This window comes from Mirounga angustirostris, unplaced genomic scaffold, assembly GCF_029215605.1.
Source record: "Mirounga angustirostris isolate CCGP_5_RB_7025 unplaced genomic scaffold, mMirAng1.0.hap1 SCAF_9, whole genome shotgun sequence".
NCBI classification, from domain to species: Eukaryota; Metazoa; Chordata; class Mammalia; order Carnivora; family Phocidae; genus Mirounga; species Mirounga angustirostris.
In genome coordinates, this window is record NW_026991717.1 from 119,942,996 (window position 1) to 119,961,345 (window position 18,350).

An 18,350-nucleotide genomic window follows, 5' to 3' on the forward strand; every position below is an offset into this window, starting at 1 on the left:
AACTGACTGAGCCACCCAGGCGTCCCAGACATTTTTTTAACAGAGGAAGCTCATATAACTACTTATCTCAATCCCAAGTATAGCTAGTAATATGAACAGCAAAATTAGCTAATTCTATATGAAGAGCAAAAAGGAGCACAAGGGGTGAGTTTAAAGTGAAATTCTAATATTAAGCCACTGATTTTTTTTTTTTTTAAAGATTTTATTTATCTATTTGCCAGAGAGAGAGAGAGGGAGAGTACAAGCAGGGGGAGTGGCAGGCAGAGGAAGAAGTAGGCTCCCTGCTAAGCAAGGAGCCTGATGCAGAACTCGATCCCAGGACCCTGAGATCATGACCTGAGCCGAAGGCAGATGCTTAACCATTTCAGCCATCCAGGCACCCAAGCCACTGATGATTTTAAAACAATCAGACTAAGTTGTAGTATTTCTGAAATCATTAAAGGAAAATGATACATAGAAAATCTCGGAAATATGACTAAGAAATGGCAATAAATGGAAAATGTAAAGACTTGGATTCTAATCCCAACTTTGAATTAGTTTTATGACTGGACACTTTGCTTAATCTTTTTTTTTTTTTTTAAAGATTTTATTTATTTCTTGGACAGAGAGAGACATAGTGAGAGCAGGAACACAAGCGGGGGGAGTGGGAGAGGGAGAAGCAGGCTTCCCGCGGAGCAGGGAGCCCGGATGTGGGACTCGATCCCAGGATCCTGGGACCATGACCTGAGCCAAAGGCAGATGCTTAACAACTGAGCCACCTAGGTGCCCCGCTTAATCTCCTTTCTTTGGTGTTGTCAGTTATGTGAAGAGGAAGAGTGGGAATCACTTGTGAAAGAAATGTTTCTCACTTTTTATGTATTTTTTATCCTGCATATTTAAATATAAATCCCTTTGACAGTATTCTTTAAAATAGTTTCCTTATTCTTTTTTTATCTCAAAAACCATGCTGATCTTTGTATCCTTTTTTGGAAAAAAAAAAAAAAAACCTGAAGAATTCTTGAATACTAGTATTATCTCCTATTTTTTTAATCTCCTTTTTTTTTAAAAAAAGATTTTATTTTTCAGTAATCTCTACACCCAACGTGGGGCTCGAACTCACAACCTCGAGATCAAGAGTCATACACTCCACTGACTTAGCCAGCCAGGCACCCCGGATTATCTCCTCTTTATATTTTCCAGTACAGAGTACAGTCCTTGACATATAGAGAGGAAATATTTGTTGAAAAGAATGAGATGATTATGCTAATTTTGAGCTCCTTGGTAGAAAGGGAGCTCTGGGTTCCTAGAAGTGGCTTTGATGTCTGAAAGTTATTTGTGCAGTTTTGAAATGTTAAAAAATTAAACAGGAGGAATGTCCATTTCTGGGCACATGAAATTAAAGGGAGGGAGGGGTCAAGCCCTAAGGGATTTCCCAGGGCTCGCAGTACTGCAGCGGTGAGAGGGAATGTGTAGACTGCTGTGTCCTCTGCCTTCTCTCTCCTTCAGTCATGCCCACATTCCCACCCTGCCCCCTGGGAAAGCAGACATTTTTGATTGCTTGCTGGACATAACGGACCTGCAGAGATGCAAGTCCATGTTCTTTTCATCTTTTGCGCTCTTAGGTACCGTGTGGGGCTGAGCACCCGCCATCTAATCAGGAATGGAGCTGGGTGGAGCTGGGCTAAAGCTTTGGGTAGATTCAGTCCACTCTGGGGAGCACTGTCTAAGGATGGGATCCATTGTGTGTTTGTTGCAAGCCCCTCCCTCTAGTATGACTTTATCTCCTAAGCATTTTAAGATTGTGGTTGATTTCAAGTCACCTTTCTAGTCCAGCTCTCCAGCTTTTCTAGCACTTGGTAAGTGTCCTGTGCAGAAAACTGGCCATGCAGCTGGGGCTGTGCTAGAATTTAGTCTGTCACATCATCCTATAGAGCTGTCATAAGCTCTGCTGGTTTTCTTTCTCTTGGCAGAGTTCTTCTGGCTATGGCAAGCCCAGTTACGATCATTCATGCTCACCACCAGGTGAGAAAATGACTAGCAATTTCAGCTCACTAAGGAAAGGTTCTTCCCTCTCTGGAATTTTAGTGTATCTTGCCCTTTTTGCTTTGCATGGAAGACAGTTCTTCATTGTCTTTAAAACTACTTCTTGTCTTAAGTAATCTATGTTGTTTTATCTAGTTGTTCTGTGAAATTGATGGCTTGCCTCTACCTATGAATTTTAACCTAGAAGCGTTTTTGTTTTAATTTTTTTGTTTTTGTTGTTGTAAATATGACATAAAAATAAAGTTGTTCAAACAGTATAGAAATTATTTCTCTCCATAAAGTCTGAAGGTAGACTGGTAGCACTCGGTAGGCAGATTACAAGCTATCTTCTTTGTTGTTCTGTAATCTTTTAGGATGTTGTATTTGCATCTCAGTCTCAACCACATCTCCATTCCAAGCCACTGGCAGAGAGAAAGAAAAGTGGAAGGAGAGCAATTGCTGTTTTAAAGGCCTGGTCCCTGTCCCCATTTCCTCTTTGGCCAGAATTTCATCACATGGCTACCTAGCTGCTGGAGAGACTGGGAAATGTAGACTGTAGCTAGGTGGCCATGGACCCAGCTAAAACTGAGGGGTTCTATTACTAAAGGGGAGATAGGGAGAATATCTACAGGGAGCCAGTTTGCCCTCTCTGGCATAGTATGGTGTGAGAAGAAGCTCTAATCAGAGGGTTTTTTCCTAAATAGTCAATTTTCTTAAACTCTTGTATTAAATAATCTATTACATCCCCTTTGGTTTATGATTTTTCAACCATGAAAGAGTCTTGTTTACTGGTTATGAGCACGTTCTCCGCAGTTCGGCAAAGTTAGCAGACAAATATTGTCTGAATTTTAATCTGTGGTCTGCTGTTCCCCTTTTTAAAAATACTAGTTCAGATTTTTTTGTTTTCCTTTTTTGGTCTATCTCTATGTGTATTAATGAGAACCTGGAGACAGTTTAGTTATAGCAGGCAATGAGAATCTCATGTGCTTCAATACCTTATAATTTTGAACCAGGTATCCCTCATCCTAGATAAAGAGTGAACAATATTCCAAGTGCACAAAATTGACAGTTGAGAGACATATTTAAAAATTTTACTGAAACTCTAAAAGTCTGTAGGCTCTGTTAACATATAAATACCCAGTCAATAAGTGTACAAAAGAAGTTCTAAGAGATTTTAACATGGAATATGGAATATGTATCTGTTAGATTTCTTTCAGTTAAGGGGCACCTGGGTGGCTCAGTTGGTTAAGCGGCTGACTTCAGCTCAGGTCATGATCTCAGGGTCCTGGGATGGAGCCCTACACTCTCCGCTCCGAGCTCAGCAGGGAGTCCGCTTGTCTCTCTCCCTCTCTCTCTGCCCCCCCCCCCCAGCTTGTACTCTGTCTCTCTCAAATAAATAAATAAAATCTTTAAACAAAAAATAAAAAATAAATACATTTTTTTCAGTTGATAGCAACAGAAACTGACTCTATCTAAACAAAAAGGTGATTTATTGCAAGGATGATAGGCATGCAAAAAATAAATAAAAGGAGGGAGTAAGGTAGAACTGATGAATAACTCAGAGAAGTCAGGCAGGAAACAGCACAGCACTTGGGACCTCAGCAGCAGGAGTTCACGGAGCTTTTCTCCAGGATGTTGGAGGTCTAGTGCCCTTCAAGCTCTTAACCTGTTGAAATCGTAAATCCCCATGAGAGAGGGTTGTTAGGTTCATTTTGGCCTAGGTGTCAGTCAGTTAGGACCCAGGAATACAGTCATACTGCACAGAAGTGACCACCAGGGGCCTACCCCCATGTATCAGAGATTATCCGCAGAGAGGGGAAATTGATGCGAACCAGGCTGTCCCTCAGGTGGTGTCCACTCCAGAACCAGCGGGGAGGGCGTGGGCTCACAGGCCCAAAACAAGTCAGAGGTGGAAGAGAGCTCCTCCGATCAAGGAGCAGAATCTGTGGCAGAGCGGCACTCATGCTCAGATCTCCTGACGGTGCAGCCGACTGTTACGCCACGAAGCTTATCTGGAGATCGGGAAGCGCTACACAGGAGGTGTGGGTGGCAAGGGAGAATGGTAACTCTGGGCCAGAACCTCGCTGCCCGAGTGCACGGGATGCCACTGAACTGAACAAGTGCCAGGGCATATATATGTGGGCGTCTCCATTTTTGAGTTTTCAAACAGGAAAATCGTAATGTCAAAATATGTTTGTTTTCCAGCGAGCTTTGGAAGCACTCTTCAGTCCATTCCATAGGAGATACTTATCGACAAAAAGTAGGGAATTTATCCTGATTGCAAGAAAAAATGTGGACTCCCTACTTTTCCAAAGTTGCCTGTGGAACAAAGAGGACACTTCTGGAAATATATGTTCAGAGTGTGGAATATCTTGTGGCATAGCTAATTTAAACTCCTCAAATGTTACCAGTAATTTTTGAACTGCCAAATTCAGTGGCTTAATAGAGTAAGATAAACCAGGCTCTACCAACTAACTAACTGGGACAGTTATTTAAATGGTCTGGAATTGTCTTATTTAGAACCTGGTGATAATATTTGCCCTGCAAGGCCCTTGTGAAGATCAGATGGGTGAAGAAGCTGGGGGAGGTCCTGGTCACAGTAAAGGGTACCTATTATAATTACATCTTTGGTTTCCCGCCACCAAGATGTTGCTTACCCCTCTCTAATTCAAACAGCCTTCCTTTCCTAGGGCTTTCTCATACCACTTCCTAATGCTTCTGTTCTCTCACAATCAACCTTCCTGGGGCGCCTGGGTGGCTCAGTCGGTTAAGCGGCTGCCTCCGGCTCAGGTCATAATCCTGGAGTCCCAGGATGGAGTTCCGCATCAGGCTCCCTGCTCACGGGGAGTAGGCTTCTCCCGCTGACCCTCCCCACTCCCATGTGCTCTCTCTCTCTCTCTCTCTCTCAAAAAAAATGAACAAAATCTTTAAAAAAACAAAACAACAATCAACCTTCCTCAGCAGTGTGTGTGTCTTCCAGTAACATTATGATTCCCCAATATTACATCTTCCGTGCTTCCTCTTCTTGCTTAATGCCATCTTCTATCTGCTTCACCAACTTGCACGGCTTCAGTGATCACCCATCCATTCCTTCAACTAAGATTTCCTGAGTTCCTATTACATACTAGGCACAGTGCAAATATGGTAGTCCCTCCCAATGTCCACGTGTTCAGTTACCCACAGTCAACCACAGTCTGAAAGCTGATGATCCTCCTTCTGACATAATCATCAAAAGCTAAACAGTAGGCTTAATGCCGTGTTACAGTGCCTACATCATTCCCCTCACTTCATCTCACCATGTAGGCATATTACCATCTCACATCATCGCAAGAAGGGTTAAGTATAGTAAAACAAGATATTTTGAGAGAGACCACATTCACATGACTTTTATGACAGCATGTTGTTATAATTTTCTATTTTATTATTAGTTATTGTTGTTACTCTCTTATTGTGCCTAATTTATAAATTAACCTTTATCATGGGTATGCATGCATAGAAAAAAAATGGCATACACAGGGTTTGGTACTATCCACTATATACAGTGGGTTCAGGCATCCACTGGTGGTCTTAGAACATATGCCCTGCAGATAAAGGGGACTACTGCAGTAAAATCTCAGATGTTTGCTGAAAGGGCACCAACAGGCTTATTTAGAATAAGTCAAAACCGTCACATGTGAGATGTCAGTACTTTATCTACACAATCGTTTCTAAACTTCCCAGATTACAAAAATTGTTGAATACTTTCCCCAACCTCAGTATGTGTTATTTGGAGTAAGGCTGGATCATACCCATAGTTTCAGTACAACTGCATATTTCACTATACTTAGAAATTATCAGAAAGCAGGAGACTGGTAAAACAGACCACATTAAAAAAATTAACCCCCAACACCAGGGGCTATCACAATCCTTTAGGGTACTATAGTACACATGTATTATTCCTATAATCAGAAGCAAAATATTTTAAAACAAATGGAAAAATAGCAACCTTAACCTTTATAATGGGTCTTAAAGGTAGCCTTAAAGGCAACAAAAGTTAAGATAAATTTTCTGACATTAAATGTGTGAAGAGCAAGGACTTACTTGCTTAATCAGTCACAAACTACAAATTATATTAGGAGCTATTCAGAAGGCAACTGACTTTTGAGGCCACAAACCATGTATTTAATCAAGTAAGGCGCACCCACTCAGAATGCAAACGCAGTCTCTACCCATCCCTCTCAATTGCCCATTCTGCCAATAAACACTACTTCTTTCTTTCAAAATTGAATCTAATTGAATCTCAACCAATTAACTATCTTGCCCAGAGCACTATGAAGTTTCTAGGGCACCTACGCCAACCCTAAAAAGTGGGCAAGTCTGCTTTCTCTGCATATGCAAGTTTTAAAAGATGACCTTAAGAACACAGAGGTTTATATATTAAATACTTGTCTCATTTACCAAGAATTTTTATTAAAAAGAATTCCTGAGGGGCGCCTGGGTGGCTCAGTTGGTTAAGCGACTGCCTTCGGCTCAGGTCATGATCCCAGGGTCCTGGGATCAAGCCCCGCTTCGGGCTCCCTGCTGAGCAGGGGGCCTGCTTCTCCCTCTCCCTCTGCCGCTCCCACTGCTTGTGCTCTCCTGCTCTCTCTCTGTCAAATAAGTAAATAAAATCTTAAAAAAAAAAAAAAAAAAGAATTCCTGAGTACCTCAAATGACTCTGGAATCTTTCAGATCCAGCCCCATAAGATCTGAAATGTTCTCCTTGAGACAAAAAAGCATTCAAAACAAAAATCTAGTCCCACAGCTGTAGTTACAGTATTATTTTTGCAAAGCCTTGAGGTCTTCGGATGTCTCATCAGGCCTTCAAAACTTGAACAGGTATCCAGGCCATTCTAGATACTCCTCCCATTCTCATCTCAAGTAACTTTTCAGTTACTGTTTCCTGTCAGTGGAAACAAAAGCTAGTAGCTATTTAGGAAATCACCCTTCATTATTCATTTGCCTCCTTCTAAGTAGCAGTACTAAGCTCTTTGTTCTTTCAACTTTGCTTGTCCTAAGAACTTGACTTGTGCCCCCAAGTCCTCCTTAGAATCTTACCTATTTTGGCAGCTAGAAGGCTGTCATCCTTCTAATATCTCATTAAAACTACTTCTAAAGGGAAGAATGTTAGGCTCAAAACAGTCTCAAAGGCAGATAGTTTCTTTCCTTCAATATTTGTTAACTAATTAAGGAAGGTAAAATACATGTCTAAATCTCAAAAGTTCTATAAAGAAATGGAAGATCTAAAAAAAGTGCTGTAAACAAGGAGCTCTAAAAGTAAAAACAGACAGTATTGTATTTCAGGTGCAACCAAAATATGGCACTTATTTAATCAAACGTTAAATCCACAGTAAAAGACTCTTGTAATTAAAATCACTGAACACTGCAACATGCTGCTGAAAAAATTTCCTGCAAATCCTCTAGAGGTCTTTAAAAATAGGATAGAATCATCTATCAAGATTAGTTTTAATAAAGTCCTACAAAAAGATAAAGGGACTGAATTACATAAACCCCTAAAGGTTTCTTCCAGCTCTAATTTTGCCAAAGCTTCCAATTCTAACTCTTTCAGTTTCCCTAGTGCTAACTGCTGCCCTTTACCTCAAATAAAGGTTGACCCTCCTCCCCTCTCCTCTCTGAATGGCAAGGGAGGAAAAATTACTGCTTTATTGCTCCTCTTCCTTGTGACAGCTCTGTGTCTGTCATCCTTAAAAAACAGTAATGTCTACCCATGGCTGCCGTAAAAACAAAACCCAATACTCCTGCGATGCTTCTCCTCCACTCTCACAGAGCTACCCACCCTCACAGCACTTCTGACACCTGAGAGTGTCAGATCCCTCAAGTGAAGGACTTGGTCCCAGGAGTCTGCTCCCTGCCCCACCCCCGCCTCAGATGCCTGTCGCAAGTCCAGGTTGTCCCCTGTGCTTCTAACCCATAAGCTTTAAATCAGGTTCCCACCACTTCCTCCTCTGGTTGATAATTTGCTATAATGGCTCACGGAACTCAGGAAAACTGTTTACCTACTGTTTCCGAGTTTATTATAAAAAGATATGATAAAGGATACAGATGAACATCCAGGTGGAAGAGGTGCACAGGGGGGAAGGTGTGTGGGAAGGGGCACGCCACTCTCCTAGCATCTCCACATGTTCAGCAACCCGGAAGCTCTCTCAACCTGGTACTTTGGGGATTTTTATGGAAGCTTCACCACATCGGCATGAGCAATCATTAACTTCATTTCCAGCCCCTTAACCTCCTCTCTGGAGAATGTGGGGAGGGGCTGAAAATTCCAAGCTTCTAATCATGGCTTGGTCTTTCTGGAGAGCAGTCCCCATCCAGGAGCCCACCCAGAGTCAGCTCATTAGAACAAAAGACACAGCTATCACCAGGGAAATTCCAAGGGATTTAGGAACTCTCTGTCAGGAATAAGGGTCAAAGACTAAATATTAGAACAAAAGATGCTCCTAGTATTCCTATCACTTAGGAAATTACACAAGTTTTAGGAGTTCTGTGCCAGGAACTAGAAGCAGAAACATATATGCATACTTTTCCCCTATTATCTCACAGCTACTATGCAAAAAACCCCCAAACAAACAGAAAATAACAATTGTTGGTGAGGATGTGGAGAAATAGGAAGCCTTGTGCACTGTTGATGGGAACGTAAAATGGTGTAGCTGCTGTGGAAAACAGTGTGGCATTTCCTCAAAAAATTAAAAATAGAATTATGTGATCCAGCTTCTGGGTATATCCAAGAAAACTGAAAGCAGGGTCTTGAAGAGATATTTGTACACCCATGTTCAAAGCAGCATTATTCACAATACCTAAACCCTGAAAGCAACCCAAGTGTCCACTGACAATATGTTGCAATGGAATATTATTCAGCCTTAAAAAGGAAGGAAATTTGGGGGCCCTTGGGTGGCTCAGTCGGTTAAGCGTCTGCCTTCAGGTCATGATCCCAGGGTCGTGGGATTGAATCCCACACTGGGCTCCCTGCTCAGCAGGAGTCTGCTTCTCCCTCTCCCTCTGTCCCTGCCCCCTGCTCATGCTCACTCATTCTCTCTCTAATAAATAAAATCTTAAAAAAAAAGGGGGGGGGAAGGAAATTCTGATACACACTGCTACATGGATGAACCATGAGGACATTATGCTACATGACATAAGCCAGACACAAAAAGAAAAATATAGTATGATTTCATTTATCTGAGGTACTTACAGCAGTCAAATTCATAGAGAAAGAAAGCAAAATGGTGGTTGCCAAGGACTGGGAGAAGAGAATGGGGAGTTACTGTTTAATGGGTACAGAGTTTCAGTTCTACAAGATGAAAAAAGTTATGACAGTGGATGGTGGTGATGGTTGCACAACATGAGGAATGCATTTAATGGCACTTAATTTTAGGCTTACAAATGGATAAGATGGTAAATTTTATGTTATGTGTGTTTTACCACAATAAGAAAAAAATTGGAGAAAAAAATCAGAAAACAAAAACAAACAGAAACGTTTGTTTTATATGCCCTTTCTACCACAGGATCAATTTACTCAAACTCTAAACCCAAATCTAACAAAGGGCAAGCACATATATTCATCCCTTCAAACACTGAAACTCTTGAGAGTGTAAAAGAATCCTAGAAGTTTCTAACTTCTCTCCTGTTCATTAAAAGACAAATGTTGGGATATGTAAGGAAATGAATGTATATCCCGGGTTTAAAAACTCTAAATTTATATTTTAGTTAAAAGATGACACACACCTGCACACTTAACACCTTATGTGTATTTTTATGGCACAATTGTCAACATTTCCCCCAGAAAGTAGGGGGAAATAAATAGGGTTTAGTGCACAATCACTTTAATTGAAACAAAAACAATTTAAATTATTTTAAAGAAACTCTTGCTCCCATGAAGTTACCAAAAGCCTCTCTTTTGCTTAAGAAAATAAAAAAAACAAAAACTAATAGATAATATTCCTCATATTCATGTACAAAGCTATATCCCTCAAGTCTTTGTTTTAAAAACACTTGTGACAAAGAGTTTTCTAGAAGGGATACTGGAGCCCTAACCACTTTTTTCAGGCATTCCAGTAGACCAGTCTTCCAGATGCCACCATAGTGCCTTGAGTGGAATTTTTCACTAAAATATACTAGAAAAAGCCAGATGTTAGAGTCATACAGATTTTTAAATTTCACTTTAGCAACTTGATATGTCTTCATTTTACTATTGGTTGGTAACCTATGAAGAAATATCATACCTACAAATGCTAGATTATTAGAGATTATGGGAGAAATTTATTATTAAATCAGAACATAACTCTTATGTTAAGTGAAAAGAGCACCTAAACACAAAACGCCTCTGAACACCTTTCTCTTGACTTCCTTTTCCCTCTTAAAAGATCATAATTCACTCCATCTGCAATGTATTTTCTGACTCCCACCAATGAGGTTTCTCTGTTACATTCTCTACCACCGCAATTTTGTCTTATTAACCATTTATGTTGCTAAAAAAAACCCTTACACAGCCAAAAATGAAGATAAATCTTTGGAATATGTGCATTATGGTGCCTTCCACCTTCAGGGAAGGTCAAGGCTCTTTTATGTGTTTTCCCAACTCTCATAGCCTTGCTATGTCAACATGACTCGGAGGAATGCTTTATTTTCTGTTTCACACCAAACAGTAACAGGCCTATCTATCCCATCTACTGACTGGGGGAGGAGGCTGCTAGGTATCTATATCAAAGCCAAATTAAATCACAAGAGTCACACTACTGCTATTGGGAACAGATGACTTTGGGGCAAGAAAACGTTTTCCTTAATATCTAAACGGGATTTATAAGCATGAAAGTCAATTGCAAATTTCACAACACTCTTCCAGCAATACTGATCTTTTAATCTTTTTAACCAGCTCGTCTTTAAAAATACATTTCAGGAGAACCTGTCAATCCAGAGAATTGGAAGGCGGTTACTAATTACTGTCTTCAATCAAAACTTTTTCAAAATATTTCAGAACTCCCTGGACTTGGTTGGTGATTCAGCCTTGGTTAACTCGTATAAGACTCATCACAAGTCACCACTGGGTTCAACAAGCCCCTTGTGCGATAGCACTCTTGCTCACAGGGCCCACCTAACTCAACCTGGAGCCCGGGATGGGGTCTCACCACAGGGTAAGAGCATAACGCTAGTGAGGCACCAGCCCAGGTTCACTGCCAGATGTGTGGTCCAGTGCCCTGTTTGCAGAAGGGGTAGGTACGTGGTAGGAAGAGACGGGTGTGTTTCCGCCTGGTACCACCTCCTAACTTTCTTTGCCTCCTGAGGACCTCGAGGACTGTTTTCCTTGGAGGGTTTCAGGACTCTAAGAGGAAGCAACCACCTCGAGGACATGAGGAGGGAGCCTCGAGAGAAAGAACCAAGAGCCCTCGAGTGGATCCTCCCGGGGTCCGCGGGGTCACTCCCGGCTTCCGCGGGGGGCCAGCCCATATTTCTGGCCAGATCAGGGGGAGGAAGGTACTCGGACTTTGAGCCAGAGCCCAAACCTCCAAAGGAAAGGAGGAAGACCTCAGACGCGGAGACACGAGGGAGCCCCTACGCCGCCCTTGAGCCTCCCGCTTGGGGCAGGCCCGGTCAGCGCCAGGACACCGCCGCCAGCACACCTGAGTCGTGCCCGGCGCCCGCCCCCGCGGACGGTCACTGCGACCTCGCCCCGCCCGGCCGCCCCTCTGACGGCTCCGCACGGGCTCAGCTCGCGGGGTCCCGGCCCGCCACCTCCGGCTCAGCCCGGCCGCCCGGTCCCACCATACCTGGCCGGCGGCGGCTGCGGCGACAGCAGCGCTGCTCCTCACGTACCCGTTCCGCACTTCCCCGTTCGCCACGCAGCCGTTCGCCCGCATCGGGCGACGGCAGCAGCAGCCTCCGGGCCCCGGCCGCATCGTCCCGACAGCACCAGGCGCAAGGCAGGTTCTGTAGGCGGCAGCCCAGGCGGCGGCGGCGGCGGCGGCTCCAGTCCCGCTCCGCACGCCACCCACCTCCCCGAAACCGGAAATGGCTGCACGCCGCCGCCAATTACCGGCCTGGCCGTCACAAGGGGCGGGGCCCACTCCCGCGGAGGCAGTGGCTCGCCCAAGGCCCGGCGGCCGAGGGGAAACGGGGCGGGGTCGGACAGGAGGGACATGAGCCTGAGGACTGCTGGCCAATCTGGAGGAGGAGGAGGCGGACCCCATGCTGCTGTCTGGCCAATCACGGGCGACAGCAAAGGCGGCTCGCTGGTGTCGAGGAGGGGCCTGGGTAGGGTTTGGCGGCTTCTTGGTCCACGCAGAGGAGGCGGGGCCCAGGAAGAAGTAGGCCAATTAGAAAGTGAGGAAAGGAAGGGGCTGAGCCCTAGTGTCCAGAGCAGGTTCCCGGGTTCTCTTGGACGGGTGGCGCCCTCTCTGCCTTTGCCTCCGGGGAAGTTCTGGGATCTGAATCCCAGGCGGAGACAGGGCTCCTTGATTTAATCAGCGAATTCCTATGTGGGTATCTATAGGATAGCATTTTCAGCATTCTCTCACCATTCTTCAGTATGCTGCGTACATTAACACATTTCTTAATAATTCGGATGTCTCTTTGCCCTTCACAGCTGCCCCTAATCAGGGTTTTCTGTACAATTTCCTTTAAAGAATACCTCCTTAAGAGTCAGGAAACCTGGTCTCCTTCCAACTCTGCCAATAACTGAAAGCTAAACCTTGAGTATTTAGCCACTTCGGGAGCCAAATTCTCTAAAATAGAGTTAATACTTTCTGTCTCATAGGCTCATTGCAAGAAATACGTTAATAAAACATTGTGCACCTATCATAATGCCTGGCCCATGGTAGGAGCATAATAAATATTATTTTGCACCCCTTGAGTTCTATCTTCCCATAGGAGTTAGAAAGGAAATGGATCTACATCATAACAAGAGACTTTTGGTTACCCATAAAGAATTTAGTTCTTTAGGAAAGGGATTGACAACTATCAGTTTTTCCTGGTTTAGGAGCTGAACAATCTAACAGCAGGTGGACAGAGCAGATATCTTCTTTGAGTCAATAAACACTATGATCCTAAAGAACATAAGTTTGTGATAGAAGTATAAGGCTAAAAGAAAAACATGTGGCTTGCACCACGTGGGGCTTACATTCTAGTGAGAGAAAAGGTGTACATGTATAACACAAACAGCAATAAAAGGCCTACAGAAGGCTGGAGTTCTGATGAGGAAGGCTGGACTACAGTGACAAAAACTTTTTCAGGGCAAGAATCTGGTTGGAAGCCGGGCTAAGGGATTTAATTGAAGCTTTCCAATTTGGAATTTGGAAAAGACTTGGGAAGAAGATGTAGGATGAGCTTAATCTTGAAGGATGAGCAGTATTTGCAGAACTGAGGGTGAGAGGTAAGGGGAGGGTGTTCCCAGGAGAGGGAACCTTCAGAAGCTCAGATACAGAGGCTGGAAAGCGCAAAGCCTTAAATTAGAGCCTAGGAGTGAGGACGTGACTAGATTAGAGGAATCCTGTTAGCCAGTTCCTCTCTCTGGAGGGCAGGACACAGGTCCTTGTCTTGTTCTGCCACTTACTCACCATGTGTGGTCTTGGATGAGTCATGCAACATCAGCCTTGGTTTCCTCACCCATCTTACAAAATTAATACCTGTACTACTTACCTCACAGGGTTTTTGTGAGCATCAATGATATAATACACAAATGATCTGATAACCTTGCACACCATTGCTAAATCACAAAAGGGATGCCGCAGAAGGCAGTAGGTAACACACAGGCTCCATGCAAACAGGAAAACAGCTCCTTCCAGATGCATAAGCCACCTCATCACCATTTTACTGAGTTCACATGCAAAGTTCTGGGCTAGGCACCGGGGTTACAAGTCTTCCTTCAAGATTGCTCAAACCATTTCAACTGTAAAACCTTTCTTGAATTCCAACCGCCTCACAAAATTAGTCTCTTTCTTCACTGTAAACTTTATACACACCTGTGTTAGCAAGCACGTGTCACATTACTTTGGGATTTTTTTTTTTTTTTTTTTTTTTTGAGAGTGAGATTACAGAGTGGTTCAGAGCAAGAGCTCCATGGCCACACAGGATTGGAGACTCAGCTCTAGCACTTAAAAGCCTTGTGACTTTGGCAAAGCTGCTTGACTTCCTTCCCTGTGACTCAGTTACTTCGTCTGTAAAATGAAACATACATCAAAGAGTTGTGAGAATGAAAAAAGAAAACCATTTAGTACCAGAGCCTGTCACATAATAGTTAATACGTGCTGTCAATCATTTGTTGAGGAAATGAATTATTTGTCAAATGAATGAAGGAATGAATGAATGAATACACTTATACCCCCAACTAGACAGAGAACAAGCTCCTTGAGGTCAGGGGATTGTCTAGTTCACCTTTGGGTTCCTAGCACCTAGCACACAGTAAATACTCAATAAATGTCTGATGAATAACACATGGACAAATGAATGAAAATCTGGCCCTGCCTCCAAGGAGCCTTCTATCATATGGCGACTGTGTTAAGATTCTTGTGATTGGGGGTGCCTGGGTGGCTCAGTCGTTAAGCGTCTGCCTTCGGCTCAGGTCATGATCCCAGGGTCCTGGATCAAGCCCCGCATTGGGCTCCCTGCTCAGCCGGAAGCCTGCTTCTCCCTCTCCCACTCCCCCTGCTTGTGTTCCCTCTCTCGCTGTGTCTCTCTCTGTCAAATAAATAAATAAAATCTTTTTAAAAAATTAAAAAAAAAAAGATTCTTGTGATTGCAGCTAACATAGGTCAATATTAGAAAACTTTATCAGGGCGCCTGGGTGGCTCAGTTGGTTAAGCGACTGCCTTCGGCTCAGGTCATGATCCTGGAGTCCCTGGATCGAGTCCCACATCGAGTCCCACATCGGGCTCCCTGCTCGGCAGGGAGCCTGCTTCTCCCTCTGACCCTCCCCCCTCTCATGTGCTCTCTCTGTCTCAAATAAATAAATAAAATCTTGAAAAAAAAAAGAAAAAAAAAACTTTATCAAGGAAGGCAAAATTATTGCAATGCTCCTCAAGATAGGGAAGTGTTGGGACTCAAAAATCCCAAACTTTGGCAACAGAAAATTATAGGCCATCCTCCTAGCACCAACCCACTTGTGAGGTTTAGCTCTCAGCCACCTACTACTTTCATATTCCCTAGGTCAAATTTATAAATTCCCAGGAAGGAGAGATCTGATTGGCCCAGCTTAGGGTAAGATGTCTAATGCTTGCCCAATCCATGGTGGTCAAAGCACAAGGTCAAGCTGCTGGAGGTGAGGAATCAGTTACACAGAAGGAGGAATTGCTGCAGAGAAGAAAGGACAGCCTTATCATTGTCTGCTACAAGGAGCTAGAACCTGGAAATGAATAGAATAAATAACAATCACTTGGAAGGAGTATTGAAGGAGGAGCCTTCCAATATAGCATTAAAAAAAAATTTTTTTAAGTAAACTCTATGGCCAACGTGGGGCTTGAACTCACGACCCTGAGATCAAGAGTTGCCTGCTTTACCGACTGAGCCAGCCAGGCACCCCCAGTATAGCATTTTTAAAGAGCCATGCAAGACTGCCTAGGAAGAGAAATGAAGTGAGAGAAAGCAGGCTATTTAGCCAGAGGAGCAGGCAGCCTGCCCCATGAGGGGTCTTGGTTGCATGGATGCAAGTTCATTCACTGGAAGGTTATTAGCAGCACAGTGACATGGCTAAAGGCAGGAGGACTGGGCTTAGAAAAAGTCAGGAGTAAGAGGATCTCCAGAGGGCTGGGCAGGAAGGGCCTCAGGAGGGTTTATGGCAGAAACTCTCTGATGAGTATACCACCACCAAAAGAAATGGGCTCCAACTACATTTACCATCTTGGGTCACTTGCCCAAGAGTTAAAGTCCCAGGAGAGAGCATCTGATTGGCTGAGTTTAGGTCACATGGGTCCATATGTGGAGGGGCTGAAGGAGGGCAAACAGAAGGATAAGGTTCTTTTACCTTTCATGGTGAGAGTTGCTTTCCAAAATTCACCCTCCCAAAAAGAGGGTGCGAAATGAAGAGAGGTGATTTCCCAAAAGGAAATTGGGGACCTCGTAGAAAAAGGGAGTGGACACTGGGCAGGAAGAAATGATGAACATCAGTTAAGACTGCAGAAGATTCATAAGGGAAAAGGGGCCCTTTAGAGGTACTCTGCTTCAGTACAAAAACTAGGGCTGGATAACTCAGAGGTAATTATTTGATCCTGGCCCTGAGATCATCACTTGGTCTTTCCTTTCCAAGCTTTTCTTTCTTTTTTTCTTTTTTTAAAGATTTTATTTATTTATTTGAGAGAGAGAGAAAGCACAAGCAGAAGGGAAGGGTAGAGGGAGAAGCAGACTCCCCACTGAGCAGGGAGCCCGACACGGGGCTCGATCCCAAGACCCTGGGATCATGACCTGAGCTGAAGGCAGACGCTTCACTGACTGACTGAACCACCCAGGCACCCTCCTTTCCAAACTTTTCACGCTTGTTCATTCATTTTTGTATTTGGCCAGTCGTTCGACAAATACTTTTTCTGGGCATCGTGTTATTACATCAGGTACTACAAATACAATGATAGGGCGTCTGGCTGGCTTAGTTGGTAGAGCATGTGACTCTCGATCTTAGGGTTGTGAGTTCGAGTCCCATGTTAGGGATAGAGTTTAATTTAAAAAAAAAATACAATGAGGTCAACAGCCATGAATTTTGGGTACAAGAGCTTCCAGCCACAGCACCAGACAAGGGCAGCTTCCCACTGGATCACTTTGGTGAACATAAAAGCTTTAAAGAGAAATTCATCAAGTATCTCCCTGACAATAAAATCAAAAATGCTTTGTGCAGAAATGAATCAAAAGACTATTTAGAATGCAGAATGGAGAGGCGGCTGATGGCACAAAAACCCCTAGAAAAACTGGGATTTGATTTGATTGATGGAAAACCAGAGGCAAAAACTAACTTCTAATGGCAAAAAGACAACCTTCCACTGGGTCGTCCAGGATTGACCTTGTCACCTGAGGATTAATGGTTAAGTGCTGTGACTTAAAAAGGAGCTTCCAGAATGCCCTCCTTGATGGAAACATCTCATCCTGATGTTTCCCAGGTTATTTTGAAAAATTATTGTTCCTTTTAGATTTCATTCTCCCCCAAGAGTGTTAGGTTTTTGTTTTTTTCTTTATAAAGGTTTTTTTAAAGTAATCTCTACACCCAATGTGGGGCTCAAACTCACAACCCCAAGATTAAGAGTTGCTGGCCCCACTGAGCCAGTCAGGTGCCCCCCCTTTTTTTTCTTTTTTTTTTAATTTTTTTTTTTAAAGATTTTATTTATTTATTTGAGAGAGAGAGAATGAGAGACAGAGAGCATGAGAGGGAGGAGGGTCAGAGGGAGAAGCAGACTCCCTGCCGAGCAGGGAGCCCGATGCGGGACTCGATCCCGGGACTCCAGGATCATGACCTGAGCCGAAGGCAGTCGCCCAACCAACTGAGCCACCCAGGCGCCCCCCCCCCTTTTTTTTCTTAAAGATTTTATTTTATTTTTTTTTAAAGAGTGTTAGGTTTAAAAAAAATAAAGAATGTTAGGTTTTATCTTTACATTGTGTGCAGCAGAGTTCCTAGGGAGACCCATGACGGGAGGTCAGAATGTGGAGTCATGCCTGTTTAGTGAGGGGACACATGGGCCTCTGTGAAGTGGTGACTCCATATGGTAATACTCTGCATAGCTTCTCAATACTGACATGGTGAATGTTCACAGCTTCAGCCTCTTATATAGATATTATCAGAAAACCATTCCCTAGCAAAATGGTTTCCTTTCTGTACTCACAAATACATATGTCGGTTTATTTCCTTTTTGAAAAACAAAAAGAGTATAAACTTGAAAATGAGAAAAAAAAAATGCAATGACAAACAGAAAGAAACATAATCTCTGCCCTTGTGGAGCTTATGGTCTTGATTGACAAGAAATGGGTTTGTTATTTCCCTTTTTACTACTCCTAACCTAATACAGTGAGTGAAAGAGTCTGATTCTCTCCCTGCGTTTCTGGCCCTACTTTTGCCAGAAAATCTTGGATAACATTTTTGGACCATTTTCAGTGGCAATATTTGCGCCCACAAAACTGAGTAGGCCCTGGGGACAAGAGCTTAGAATTGCATATTATTTTAAAGCCTGGGCTGTTTAAAGGAATGATTGCATGCAAATATGAAACTTTAATAGGAATGGTGGTTCCTGATTGGCTCGGGGTGCCTGCAAAGCACCCAGTAGAGTGATTTTAATCTGTGTCTAACAAGGGACTCCTGGGTGGCTCAATCAGTTAAGGGTCTGCCTTTGGCTCAGGTCATGATCTCAGGATCC

At 43.4% G+C, this 18,350-nt stretch overlaps 1 protein-coding gene and 1 pseudogene across 1 annotated transcript in view; one reads left to right on the top strand and one right to left on the bottom strand.

Annotated features, from left to right (window-relative positions):
• The window catches only part of SPTLC2 (serine palmitoyltransferase long chain base subunit 2), a 106,706-nt gene extending 94,672 nt beyond the window's left edge, over window positions 1–12,034 (bottom strand). The window contains exon 1 of the mRNA XM_045901320.3: window positions 11,799–12,034. Within this exon, the coding sequence (XP_045757276.1) occupies window positions 11,799–11,927 (129 nt within the window). The 5' untranslated portion in view covers window positions 11,928–12,034. The remainder of the gene's footprint in view (window positions 1–11,798) is intronic.
• Window positions 12,035–16,689: 4,655 nt separating this feature from the next.
• LOC123862213 (cytochrome c oxidase assembly protein COX19-like) lies at window positions 16,690–16,967 on the top strand (annotated as a pseudogene).
• The last annotated feature ends 1,383 nt before the right edge of the window (window positions 16,968–18,350 follow it).